Here is a 13,868-nt window from a genome sequence, read left to right as displayed (position 1 = left end):
TGGGAGAGGTGATGGCGAACCCTGCCTCCCACAGGCGTCACATGGGCCTGAAAACTCGGACTAGGAAGGTTTTGAGGCGGGGCTGCTGAGGGAGGTGTGGACTGGCCTCGCCGCTGACCCCGACCACCGCCACGGCGGTTCCCACGTCCGCCACCGCGTTGAACATTCTGCGGCGCGTGGCTGACGGTCCGTGGTGGGGCGCCCCTTCCGTGGCCACGAAAGGAGCGAAAGGCACCCGATTGCTGGCGTGGGGCCGTAAGGCCCAAGGACTTGGCCGTGGCCCTGGAGTCCTTGAAACGTTCCAGCGCATGGTCTGCCTTGTCGCCGAAGAGGCGACGGCCATCAAACGGCATGTCCAGGAGGGTGGCCTGGACATCGGCCGAGAAGTTGGCGGACCTCAACCAGGCGTGGCGTCGAACCGCCACCGTCGTTGCCATCGCCCTGCCCAGTGAGTCCGTGGTATCCAGCCCACACCTGATAGAAAAGCGTGCCGCATCTCGGCCGTCCGCAAGGGTTTGGCTGAGTTTAGCCCTGACCTCCTCAGGGCATTGTGGCAGCACCTCCGCAACCGTGTCCCACAGAGTGTGGGTGTAGCGGCCCAAGAGACAGTTGGTGTTCACTGACCGTAGCCCCAGGCTCACAGACGAGAAGACCTTCTTCCCGAACTGCTCATATCTCTTGGATTCCCTGTCGGGCGGGGCCGACGGGAATGCGGTTTGGGAGTTTGAGGCCTGGATGACCAGACTCTCGGGGGTGGGGTGGGTGGACAAAAAGCATGGGTCGCCCGGTGCCGGGCGGTAGCGTCTGGCCACGTTCCTGTCCACAGGGGGGCCTGTGGCGGGCTTGGACCAAGTGCCCAGAAGAACGTCACACAAGGCCTCATTGAACGGCAGGAGGGGCTCCGCGGAGCCGGACTGCTGTTTGAGGACCTCAGTGAGGAGATGAGTCCTCACGGCCGCGACGGGGAGCTGAAGGTTTAAGGCCTTAGCTGCCTTCGTCAACACTACGCTGTAAGCAGAACCCGCCTCCGAAGCCACAGTCGGGGGCGATGTAAATCCAGCGTCTGGCGGGGTGTCAATACCACTGGCCTCCCCAAGCTCATATGTCCAGTCCTGATGTGACTGGCAATCACGTGCCAGAGGGTCCTCGGACCCCTCCCATTGCTCCTCGTCACCTGGCTCCTGGAGACCAGGATTAACAGCCAGGGCCTCCTCGTGGAGATAGAAGTCTCCAAAGGCCGACGGAATCGGCGCCCAGCGGCGCCCCTCCGACTCCTGAGTAGGACCGTAGGAAACATGGGGGCGGCAACCACATCGGCCGCCGGGGACGACACCTGAAGGGACGGCGCCGGCGAGGTTGTAAGGTCGACCGGCGAGGTCCCGGATCCGGGGCCAGATCCAGCGAGGTCGTGCGGCGCCGGGACCGAAGTCGCCAGCGGCGCCGGGGCCGAAGCACCCGACGTCGTCGGGGCCGAAGCGCCCGACCCGGAAGGACCTCCAGACGGAGCCGATCGGCCCGAAGGCGCCACGGGAACCGACTGAGGAGGGAGGGCCCTCATGGCCATGAGGTACCTCTCGACCTCCTCCTGCGACGCGCCGTGCCCAGGGACCCGAAGGTGTGGGGCAGGCGGCGACGCTTGCGACTCCCGCGGAGCCGCGTGGGCGGTGTCGCCCGAGTCCCCGGTCGCATCGTGCGAGCGTCGGGGCGGGTCGGAGGACCGATGGCGTCGCTCCGACCTCTCATGCCTCTTACCTGAGGACTTGGAACCAGACGATCGGTGTCCACTCCCGGAACGTCGATGACTCCGACCTCGCGACCTGTCCCTCGACCTCCCGTGGGACCGGGACCGGGACCTGGAGCGGCGCGGGGCCGAGTGCCTCAGCTCGAGACGCTTGCGGGACCGCTCCCGCCTAGCCTTCGACGTCAGGGCCCGGCAGTCGGCGCAGGTTCGATCGTCGTGGTCGAGGCCTAAGCACTTCAGGCACCGGCGATGGGGGTCCGTGACAGACATGGGTCGGTCGCACTTCGAACAAGGCTTGAACCCGGGCATCCCTGGCACCATCCAAGTTTTCAGTCAAAAAGTGACTGGGGGTAGAGCTTCTTCCGGATCTGCGCTAGCTGGCGCGGAAAAAAGAAGAACTGACGTCAGCGCGCATGGGCGCCGTCTAAGTACTCCGACGACGTCATCCCGGCGCTCACGACGCCGACGACGGACGCGGAGCCGCAGACGACGCCTACCGGCGCGCAGGGGTATTGCTACGCAAAAGTTTCCGGATCCAGTCTGACGCCTGGGGATATTCTAAGGTAAGGAATCTATCACTAACGTGTCTCTTTCAGATTATCAGTTATCGCCACTTTCATATAACCTGGTGTATACCACAATTGTGGGTTGGTAGTATATTACTCCCATTTTTATAAATAGGAACTGTAAAGAATCACAGTATTTGCTGTCAAATCTTTCTCCTACTCTTTACCATTCATGAACATATTCAAACATAGGCAGCTGATTACGCAACTAATCCAGGTGAGCAGAAAGGCTTTAAAGACAAATGCAGAAGGTTAGTTAACACTTGCCATAGACGTCCATCCTGGAAAGCTATGAGAGAGTTGAGAAACAACCAATAAACTAGGCTGCATTGCCCTTTCAATAGCATTTGAAAGAGTCAACAGATGTGTGAATGAATGCATTTTATTGCTTGGTTACTCAAAACCATTGCATTAAAAACAAGATACAAAAGTTAAAAGAATCATCATATTAAAAGAAATTCTGCATAATTAAGATCAGGATGCTTGGGGACTGAGAAGGGTAATGTCCGTGGCCATTATGGCCCAACGTGCGTTATCAGAGTCTTTGGTCATTTAGCCCGAGATGGCCATCAGCTTCGTACGGGTCTGTTGAATGAATTTACCAAACGTGGCCATCTGTTTTACTTTGTAGGAGGACTGCCTCCTTTGCAGTGCGTGTCCCCAGTTGTAGAATGATGGGCCTAAGATAAAGGCTGTGAGCAGAGCCGGGCAGCAGAATAGGAGGTGAGCCAAAGACTCGCGTTTGTATTCACAGAGCCGACATTCCTTGATCGCTGTTCCTATCGACTCGGTAGTGTATAATTCTTTGAGTGGCAGGGGATGTAGTCTGCATGCTAAGATCCTATGTAGGGCTGTACAGCCCACAGCCTGCGTAAGGTGATGTTTGGAGTTATACACTGTGTGTGGGAGACTTTGGGACAAGTGGAGGCATCTTTTGGCCAGCGATTCCAAGTCCGAGGCACAAGAGCAAATGCGGACTTTTTTTTTTTTTTTGGTAAACCTTTATTTACTCACAGAGCAACTACAGGTATGGGCCTACAACCATCACGGCGGGATAGCACAAGGGGACATTGGTGTTTGAAATGTAGGAACCGTTCCATTCCACTGTCGGAACCTCGTCGGAGCACTCAAGGGCGCTACATGAACAACCGACCCCTTCGGTAGCACAGAGCCAGTGGTCCCAGTCTCAAAGGAGTCACCCAGTGGGCAACCAGGAGTGGTAGGAGTCGGGTCCCCAACGAGTTCCCAAGTCGGTAGGGTATCAGAAGCGCAGCCATCTGTTGTGCTCACAAGCAAAGTGGCAGACGCCAAGGGCATCGGTGGCGCCTCCGTCCTCGGGGTGGCAATAATGGCGTCCAATTTTTCTGCCAGGTTCCGAGCGTCTCGTTGTAGGGCACCGCGGAGGGCGCCAAGAGCCAGAACCAGGTCGTAAACCATTAGCCCTTCACCATGCGCCGCAATGTCAGCACGCCTCCCAAATGCGTTCCTTTCATCTCCTTGAAGCAGCCGAAGCCGGGAGTCACCACCGCAAACAGCCTCACGGTCAACATCCAGCACTGTGGAGGACCGGGAGCGGGCACCAGACAAAGAAGAGGGGGAGTGCATGGCTTCACCACGATTCGGGGAAGTCCCCCGGTAGCAGGCAAGCTGGGTTACAATTCCGGCGGCCGCTGTGTTGAGCACCCCCGTCTGGAAGCAGCAGCCCGTCTGAGGAGGAGTCGGGATCGCTCCACGGCGCCAATGTCGGAGTCAAGGCACAAACAGAGAATCGGGACAAAATGCGCCCCAGCTTGGGCGATCGGTCAGGTTTCACGTACTGGTGGCCGCCATTGTGGTGTTGGCGGTCAGCACAGCGTTCCACTCCAGGCCCCGGCTCCGACGTCTTCACAGGCCTCAGAAAAGATGGGACGAATCTCTGGCATCCGGGCAGGTAGGAGTCCCGGAGGCAAACAAACAGCGGTCATTTCTTTTCCCCCGCACGAATCCGTGATGCGGGCATAGGATAGCGGGCAGGATACGGTCGCGAGGCGGAAAGGTTTACGGAGCCGGGCGCCTAAGCGGCCATCGCGGTCGCCGGCCTGGCTCCTCCCCCGCGGACTTGTTTTTTGATTGTGCTTTTGATGACCGTAATTAATTAGCTCAGGGTCCCAGTTCTCTAGGGCTAAATTGAGGAGATCAGTGGCCGCAGCGGGGGTCGCTAACCAGGGGTTCCCTGGTTCAAGAAAGATGTTTTTAGGAGTGCTTTCATTGTATTCTCATGTGCCGCTTTGGTAAGATAAAAGTATTTACTCAGGGCAGCCATCTCTTCCAGCTTTTGTTGATTGAAAGACAATTCTCGTCGCACAAGAGTATTTCTGGTGCATGCAGGTTGGTGGAATAACCTTTTATATGCACTGCAATGGATTTTTTCCAGGTTCTTTGTTAATTTTCCAGGAAACGCTTGTTGGGCGTAGTTAAGGGCTGGCATTAGTTTAGCCCTTAGATGTGTGCTCTGGAGAAAGCTTATTGCTCCAGAGATTCCTGTTGGTCTTCTGAAATAGATCACTTAATTGGGTACAAGGGGATAAAGGAAGGTTAGAGACTGAAGATGCATAATCATTCGTTGAGAACAAATGAGTTAAATAGTAAGGTATGGGGTTTAAAGAAGAAACTGCTGCTCCTTTACTTGGAAGCTGGATCAGGAGGTGATGTAAAGTGCAAAATTACTTCCAAAGTAGGGGAGTTTTTTTTTTCTTACGGTCTTAATGTTCATTTCACAACTCAACAAGGGAGAAATGGCATGACCCAGGGATGTGGAATAGTCATACATTTCCTGTATAAATCTTTGGGGCGTTAACATTTCAAACATTTCATTCTAATCTTCAAGGTCAAGAACTTCGTGATAACTTTATATAACTGAATTCATACCATATACCTGGTGGTCCTTCCTAAAGTAGAAGGGAATATCATATGTTAAGTTATGTATTGTGTAATCTTTTATTCCAGCTAAAGCTCTAAGGCACGATTTGGGAGAAACAAGTGTGTTTTCAGCAGCTCTAGCCAAGGTGATTAGATGGGGCCATTAACTGATCCATTCCACAGAAGGTTGCTTGACGGGAGCGGATACAGCCAGAACTTTTAAGGAAGGGGGCATGCAGTTCCTTCTGTAAAAATCTTGACTACAGCACTTTAAATATTTGTGGACTCTGCCTAATCTACTTGCTGGAGTGGTCACACCTACAGCTGAAAGAGCCTTTAAAAGATATAGTGCCCCAAGCACACTTTGACTTGGATACAAGCACTGCTCAATTATCTAAGTGTGGGTTGTCGGTGGAACAGGCTTTAGAATTAAAATGTAACCATACTTTGAATTTAGTTTAACATATGGTACAAAGAATATTTCTACAGTTACGCATACATGGTCTCCCTTTAATAGCTACAACAGGGGTGCGGCACAGCATTTTTTAGTTGTGCAAATCTGCCCTCTTTAATTGTGGCACCCAGCAGTGAAGTAAGGTGTTTTTTATACATATAGTCCTAAAGACACAGTGTAGATCCCTTTTTATCTCCACTATTTTTAAATACAATGTTAAATCTGCAGGTGAAGCTTTACATTTCGTACTGTCTCACATAAATGGCAAGTTTATGATATTTTGAATTTTTACGTTTTTTGATGCTGTATTGAACCAATGTGTTTCGTTTTTTTTAATTGTTCAAATGTTATACTAAGGAGGTGTTGATCTCAGTTGAGATCTAAAACAAAGATTTAAAATGCACTCTTCTTCACACGTGTGACCAAGCCAGACACTTTGAAGCAACATGAAATGCAAAATACAAAATAGCCAATGGGTCATCCATGGACATCCTGCAATTTATTGGACGATGAATCTATGAAAAAAAGCACAACTTAACCAGGCATTGACTTTAAGTTGGAAACATGAAGTAACTGATCTTCTGTACCCACAAGAAATCACAGTATTCATTATGGAAGCCTCACATAAAAAGGGATTACATCGTTACCTGCAGTTGACTGTGAGACATAGACCTGCGGACTCTGCTGCTGCTGCTGTTGGGTGATGAGGGATGGCATGCAGCTTAACTGAGAGAAGTGTCCTGCTGCTGGCATAGTGCTGGTCTGAAGCTGCTGTGGTTTCACCTTGCAGATATTCGGAGGATCAGTTGCAATGGTTGCCTTTGTGTTGAGGGAAGCAGTGGTGTATGTTCCAGCTCCTAAGATTAGGTCAGACAGAAAGAGGGTGATTGAAGACACAGCAGCTACAAGTATCTGTTGTATGGATGCATAGTTTCAGAGCAGCAGGATGTGCAACATATTTGGCCAGTCTCGCTGTGTTAGTCAGCAGCGTTGACAACATATAATGGAAAAAAAATAAACTAAAGGCCCCAGAATGTACCCGGTTCTCCAGTACTGTCTGAAAGGTGTCAAAAGACATCTGGCTCTCATCAGCAATATAGATGGGAACAGGAAAGGTTATTTGAAAGAATCACCAATTCTCCATCACGGGTGTGCTCGAACACAGAATCATTGAATATCTTCACCCATATACAGGACCCTATAGCACTTAATATTGAGAGGCAAAACATCCCTCCGAACGAAGAAAAAAATATAGTGTCAATCATCAATGACTGAATAAACAAATCTTTGTTGCAGTGGAGCACCGTTACATTTCATAATGTTGAAACCTTTAATTTCCACAAAATCACCGTCAAAAGGTTAAAATAGATTACTTAACTGCAACAACAGCTTTCCAGCTTTTTGACTCTATTCTCACATATAATGCACTCATTTGAAATATAGCGGCGGAGTCTGAAAAAGTTTTAAAGTCATACCCATATGCACGATCATAGGTGAAGTCAAAATGACTAGAGTAAGCTCACACTTCCCTAGTTAGTGGCCATCTTCGCATTGCCTTTTCCAAAGCAATTCTGTGTGCGTGATGAACCTGTAATGTGTTTATTATCTCCAACTTATTTTACTTTTTTAAACTACTGTTAATTGGGGGTGCATGCGGGAAGAGCATTTCAGTGGTGTGAATGAAGCCAGAATGCTTCAGCAGGAGTCGGTACTGACAACTAAAAAGGTAGGAAAAGAGGATTTGTATCCAGATGTTGGGATTGCGGACTAGGCACACAAATTTCAGTTAAACGTTATTCCTGAATTGGATATCTGCTAATGCCCAAGTTACTACTTGTGTAACGATATATCTGTAAGAGACATTAATTAGTGATAGATTCCTTACCTTAGAATATTCCCAGGCGCCAGACTGGATCCGGAAATTTTTGCGTAGCAATACCCCTGCGCGTCGGTAGGCGTCATCTGCGGCTCCTCGTCCGTCGTCGGCGCCGTTAGCACCGCAATGACGTCGGAGTACTTAGAAGCCGCCCATGCGCGCTGACGTCAGTTCTGATACACAGCTTTTCTGCGCCAGATACGCAGAGCCATGATAGAACCAACACTGGTGCCATGAAACTAGGGCCCTGAAATGGGATGACCTTAACCCTAGACATCGGTTCGCAGAACGGGGAGGATGGGTGGGGCGGTAAGGAATCTATCACTAACTAATGTCTCTTACAGATATATCGTTACACAAGTAGTAACTTGTGCATCTGAAAGAGATACGTTAGTGATAGATTCCTTACCTTAGAATAGATACCTCAGCAATACCAACCCCGGTGGTGGGTCTGCGAACCAATAATCACACCAGAAAGTCCTGGAGGACGGAACGGCCAAAGAAGCCATCCCTCCGGACTGGACTGTCCAGGTAGAAGTGTCTTGCGAACGTGTGCAGCGAGGCCCACGTAGCCGCCTGGCAAATGTCCTGTAAGGGGACTCCTCGGCCCAAGGCAGTTGTTGCCGTGGCTCGAGTGGAATGAGCCCGCAATCCAGCAGGGGGCTCCTTTTTGGCCATGGAGTAACATGCCTGAATACACAAGATGATCCACCGCAAAATGGTCCTCTTGTGTACCGCCTTACCGTTCTTCACGCCCACGTAACCAACAAAGAATTGGTCATCCACCCGGAACTGGCGTGTGCGATCTAGGTAGTAAGAGCGGGCACGTTTTGGGTTCAGGCGGTGGAGCCACTCTTCCTCTTTCGAGGGATGCGGAGGCGGAAAGAAGGTGGGCAAGGTAATGGACTGCCCGACCGATGTGGAAGGCCGTGACAACCTTGGGCAGAAAGGAAGGTCTTGTCCGCAACACAACCTTGTCCGAATGAACAGAGGAAAGGTGGAGTAGAAGAAAGAGCCTGGAGCTCACTCACTCTCCTGGCAGAGGTGATGGCAACCAGGAAAGCAGTTTTCAGGGTAAGAAGACGGAGAGGACAGTTATGGAGCGGCTCAAAGGGAGCACACATTAGATAAGTGAGTACAAGATTCAAGTCCCACTGGGGCATCACGAAGGGAACAGGAGGAAACGTGTGTGATGCCCTTCAGAAATCTGTTTACAATGGGGGACTTGAATAAGGAAGGCTGATCAGGTAGCCGTAAGAAGGCGGAAAGAACAGAAAGGTACCCCTTAAGAGTGCCCAGAGCAGAGCCCTGCTGGGCAAGGGAAAGAAGGAAGAGTAGAACTTCAGAAAGGGGTGCAGAGAGAGGGTCCACAGCCTTTGCTGTGCACCATGCCACAAATCTGTTCCACCTGCAGGTGTATACCGACTTTGTGGAGGGACGCCTGGCTGCCAGAATGATATCACAGACTTTCGGGAGGCAAGTCAAATGGCCTCAACTGCCGCCGCACAATATCCAAGCTTGTAGGTCGAGACTGGACAGGTTCGGGTGCAGGACCGTCCCCTGCTGCTGCGACAGAAGGTCCTCCCGAAGAGGCAGACGAATCGGGGGATCGACTGACATGCTGAGTAGCTCGGGATACCAGTATCTTCGTGCCCAGTCCGGAGCCACAAGGATAACCTGGGCCCGGTCGTGCTTGAACTTCAGCACTCTGGGCAGAAGTGGTATAGGCAGAAAGGCGTACAATAGACCGCAACTCCACTCGCGACGAAAAGCGTCTCAGAGCGAGTGCCGCCTTGGAAACTCCAACGCGCAGAACTGATGACATTGTGAGTTCTCTTTTGTGTCAAATAGATCTAACCAAGGCTCTCCCCATTGCTGAAAGAGCCCTTGCGCCACGTCAGAGTTCAGACGCCATTCGTGATCCATCATACACAGATGGCTGAGTTTGTCCGTCCTGGCTTTCAGAGAGCCTGCCAGGTGTTGAACCACCTGGGTCACACCCTGATGTTCCAGCTACTGCCAGAGGCGCAGAGCCTCCTGGCTTAGGGTCCACGACCCCACCCCGCCTTGTTTGTTGCAGTACCACATGGCGGTGGTGTTGTCCGTGAACACCTGCACTACACTCCCCCGGACAGAGGGGAGGAATGCCTTCAGTGCTAGACGAATCGCCCGCAGCTCCAAAAGTTTGATAAGGAGCCGGGACTCCGCCGGAGACCAGAGGCCTCTGATCTCCGCCTCTGCATGTGGCCTCCCCAGCCCTGGAGGGACGCGTCCGTCACAACCAAGTGCTCCGGGTGGGGTAGGGAGAGGGATCTGCCACAGACCCAGTCGCGGTCCGTGAGCCACCACTGCAGTTGTCTCGTAGTGCCCTCCGAGATCAAGACATGATCGGACAGGTTGCCCTGATGCTGGGCCCACTGAAACTTCAGGTCCCACTGCAGAGCCCGCATCCGCCAGCGGGTGTGATGCACCAGAAGGATGCAGGAGGCCATCAGCCCCAGAAGCCGCAGCGTCAACCTGACCGAGGCTCGGGATAACGGCTGAAAGATGGGAATCAGAGCCTGTAAATGCCGAACCCGTTGTTCAGGAGGGTAAACCCGAAACTGCGCCGAGTCGAGAACTGCTCCGATGAAGAGGAGCTTCTGAGAGGGACACAGGTGCGACTTCGGCACATTGATGGAGAACCCCAGCAAATGCAGGAGGTCGGCCGTAGTCTGGAGGTGGCTGACGACTGTCTGGGGCAAGCCAGTCGTCTAGGTAGGGGAAGACTGACACCCCTAACCTGCGCAGATGAGCTAGCGCCATCACCTTCGTGAACACCCGTGGGGTGCTGGTAAGGCCGAAGGTGAGCATGGTAAACTGCTCTTGGCCTACCGTGAACCGCAGGTAACGCCGGTGGGCCGGCAGGACGGGGATGTGGAAATAAGCGTCCTGCAAGTCCAACGCTAGCAGCCAGTCTTCTGGGTCCAGGGCAGCTAGGACCTTTACCAAAGTCAGCATCTTGAACTTCTCCTTCCGGAGGAAGCCGTTGACGTTTCGCAGGTCCAAGATAGGGCATAGGCCCCTTTTGCCCTTCTTGGGTACTAGAAAGTAGTGGGAGTAACATCCACACCCTACTTCTGGCCCAGGAACACGCTCGATGGCCCCCTTGGCCAAGAGTGCCGTGACTTCCTCTTGCAGAAGTTGCAAGTGATCCCCCGACACACTGTGGCATGGATGGAGGGGTCGCCTCGAAGGGGAGGGAGTAGCCCCTTCGGACGATCAGCTGCACCCACCTTTCCGACGTGATAGTGCGCCAGTGGGAGAGGTGATGGCGAACCCCGCCTCCCACAGGCGTCACATGGGCCTGAAAACTCGGAAGGTTTTGAGGCGGGTGCTTTGGAGGGAGTGGAGGGAGGAGTGGACTGGCCTTGCCGTTGACCCCGACCGCCGCCACGGCAGTTTTCACGACCGCCACCGCGCTGTTTAACATTTTGGCGCGTGGCTGGCAGTACGAGTGGGGGTGCCCCTTCCGTGGCCATGAAAGGCACCCATTTGCTGGCGTAGGCCGAAAGGCCCAAGGACTTGGCCGTAGCCTTGGAGTCCTTAAAACGTTCCAGTGCATGGTCTGTCTTGTAGCCGGAGAGGCGACGGCCATCGAACGGCATGCCCAGAAGTGTGGCCTGGACATCAGCCGAGAAGTTGGCGGACCTCAACCAGGCGTGGCGTCGAACCGCCACCGTCGTTGCCATTGCCCTGCCCAGTGAGTCCGTGGTATCCAGCCCACACCGCATGGAATAACGTGATGCATCTCGGCCCTCCGCAAGGGTTTGGGCGAGTTTAGCCCTCACCTCCTCCGGACATTGTGGCAGCACGTCCGCAACCGCGTCCCACAGTGTGGGTGTAGCGGCCCAAGAGACAGGCGGTATTGACAGACCGCAGCCCTAAGCTTAGGGACGAGAACACCTTCTTCCCGAACTGTTCGTATCTCTTGGATTCCTGGTCGGGCGGGGCCGACGGGAATGCGGTCTGGGAATTGGAGGCCTGGATGACCAGGCTCTCGGGGGTGGGATGGGTGGACAAAAAGTATGGGTCGCCCAGGGCAGGGCAGTAGCGTCTGGCCACATTCCTATCCACAGGCGGACCTGTGGCGGGCTTGGACCAAGTGCCCACAAGAACGTCACACAAGGCCTCATTAAACGGCAGCAGTGGCTCGCTGGAGCTGGACTGCGGTTTGAGGACCTCAGTGAGGAGGTCAGTCCTCACGGCCGCGACGGGGAGCTCAAGGTGTAAGGCCTTGGCCACCCTCGCCAACACTACACTATAAGTAGACCCCCTCCTCCGAAGTCACGGTCGGAGGGGAGACAAATCCAGTGTCTGGCGAAGTGTCAATACCACTGGCCTCCCCAAGCTCAAATGTCCAGTCCTGTTGACTGGCCCTCCAGTGCCAGAGGGTCCTCAGACCCCTCCCAATCTTCCTCGTCACCAGTTTCCTGTAAAACAGGATTAGTAAACAGGGCCTCCAAAAAATCTCCAAAGGCCGTCAGAAGCGGCGCCGTTTCGGCGCCAGAGTCGGACCGTAGGGAACATTGGGGACGGCGTCCACAGTGGGTGAGGTCGACCGGCGACGACCCGGATCCGGAAGCGGATCCAGTGAGGTCCTGCTGTGCCGGGACCGAAGTCGCCGTCGGCGCCGAAGCACCCGACGGCATCGGGGCCGAAATACCCGACCCGCTAGGGCCTCCAGTCGGGACCGTTGGGCCCGGACGCGCCACGGAACCCGACTGAGGAGGGAGGTACCACATGGCCATGAGGTATCCCTCGATCATCTCCGGCGTCACGCCCTGCCCAGGGACCCGAAGGTGTGGGGCAGGCGGCGACGCTTGCGACTCCCACGGAGCCACGTGGGCGGTGTCGCCTGAGCCCCCGGCTGCATCGTGTGAGCGTCGGGCTGGGTCAGAGGAACGATGACGTCTCTCCGACCTCTCATGCCTCTTACCTGAGGACTTGGAGCCTGACGACCGGTGTCCACTCCCGGAGCTGCGATGACTCCGACCCCGCGACCTGTCCCTCGACCTCCCGCGGGACCGGGACCTGGACCTGGAGCGGCGCGGGCCGACTGCCGGAGCTCGAGCCGCTTGCGGGATCGCTCCCGCCTAGCCTTCGACGCCAGGGCCCAGCAGTCGGAGCAGGTGCGGTCGTTGTGATCGAGGCCTAAGCACTTCAGGCACCGGCGATGGGGGTCCGTGACCGACATCAGTCGGTCGCACTTCGAGCAGGGTTTGAACCCGGGCATCCCTACCGGCACCGATAGAGTCGAAGACTCGAAGAAAGAAATGATCAAAAAGATCAAAAAGTTCAGTCAAAATATGACTAGGGGTAGAGCTTCTCCGGATCTGCGCTAGCTGGCGCGGAAAAAAGAAGAACTGACGTCAGCGCGCACGGACGCGGAGCCGCAGATGACGCCTACCGACGCGCAGGGGTATTGCTACGCAAAAATTTCCGGATCCAGTCTGACGCCTGGGGATATTCTAAGGTAAGGAATCTATCAATCCTCAAAATGTTTTCATCAGCAGTACCGCTGCGCATCGGTAGGCGTTGTCGTAGTCGCCGAGATGACGTAGCTACTTAGATGCACCCACACCCGCTGACGTCAGTTCTGTACACGACTTCCCGCGCCAGGAACGCAGAGCCATGTAAGATAATGACCACTGGTGCATGGAAACTAGGGCCCTGCAAGGGATGTCCTTAACCCTAGAAATCAGTTCGCATGGGTGGGGTGGTAAGGAATCTATCACTAACTAATGTCTCTTACAGATATATTGTTACACAAGTAACTTGTGCATCTGAAAGAGACACGTTAGTGATGGATTCCTTACCTTAGAATAGATACCCCAGCAATACCAACCCCGGTGGCGGGTCTGGAACAAAGATCACACCAGAAAGTCACAGAGAACAGAACGCCCAAAGAAGCCGTCTCTCCAGACTTGACTGTCAAGGCAATAATGCTTGGTAAAAGTGTGCAACGAGGCCCACGTGGCTGCCTGACCAATGCAGTAGTAGCTGCTGTTGCCATGGTAAAATGGGCGCACAACCCCACCGGAGGTTTCTTTTTAGCCAGAGAATAACAGGCTTTGACCCACAAGACGACCCAGCGGGAGATAGTCCTCTTGTGTATAGCCCGGCCTTTCTTGGCGCCTACCTAGCCAACTAAGAGCTGGTCATCCACCTGGAATTGTTGTGTGCGATGTAGGAAGGTACATCCTGACTATGGTTGCCCCCAACTTTTTGCCCTGTGTTTTAGCTGGTTTTGGACATAGTCGACCTGGGACCCTGCCAATCAGGACCCCAGGC

The 13,868-nt window shown here is 53.9% G+C and overlaps 1 protein-coding gene across 3 annotated transcripts in view; it reads right to left on the bottom strand.

The window, feature by feature from the left end:
* PRRC2C (proline rich coiled-coil 2C) overlaps window positions 1-13,868 on the bottom strand; it is a 1,200,196-nt gene that overhangs the window by 308,143 nt on the left and 878,185 nt on the right. For all 3 annotated transcript variants that reach the window (XM_086955980.1, XM_086955997.1, XM_086955989.1), the window contains exon 25: window positions 6,307-6,516. In XM_086955980.1, coding sequence (XP_086812106.1) covers window positions 6,307-6,516 — 210 coding nt within the window. The remainder of the gene's footprint in view (window positions 1-6,306; window positions 6,517-13,868) is intronic.

This window comes from Lissotriton vulgaris, chromosome 1_1, assembly GCF_964263255.1.
Source record: "Lissotriton vulgaris chromosome 1_1, aLisVul1.2, whole genome shotgun sequence".
NCBI lineage: Eukaryota > Metazoa > Chordata > Amphibia > Caudata > Salamandridae > Lissotriton > Lissotriton vulgaris.
The sequence above is the reverse complement of the archived record's forward strand: the minus strand, read 5'-3'. Positions and strand labels throughout refer to the sequence as shown.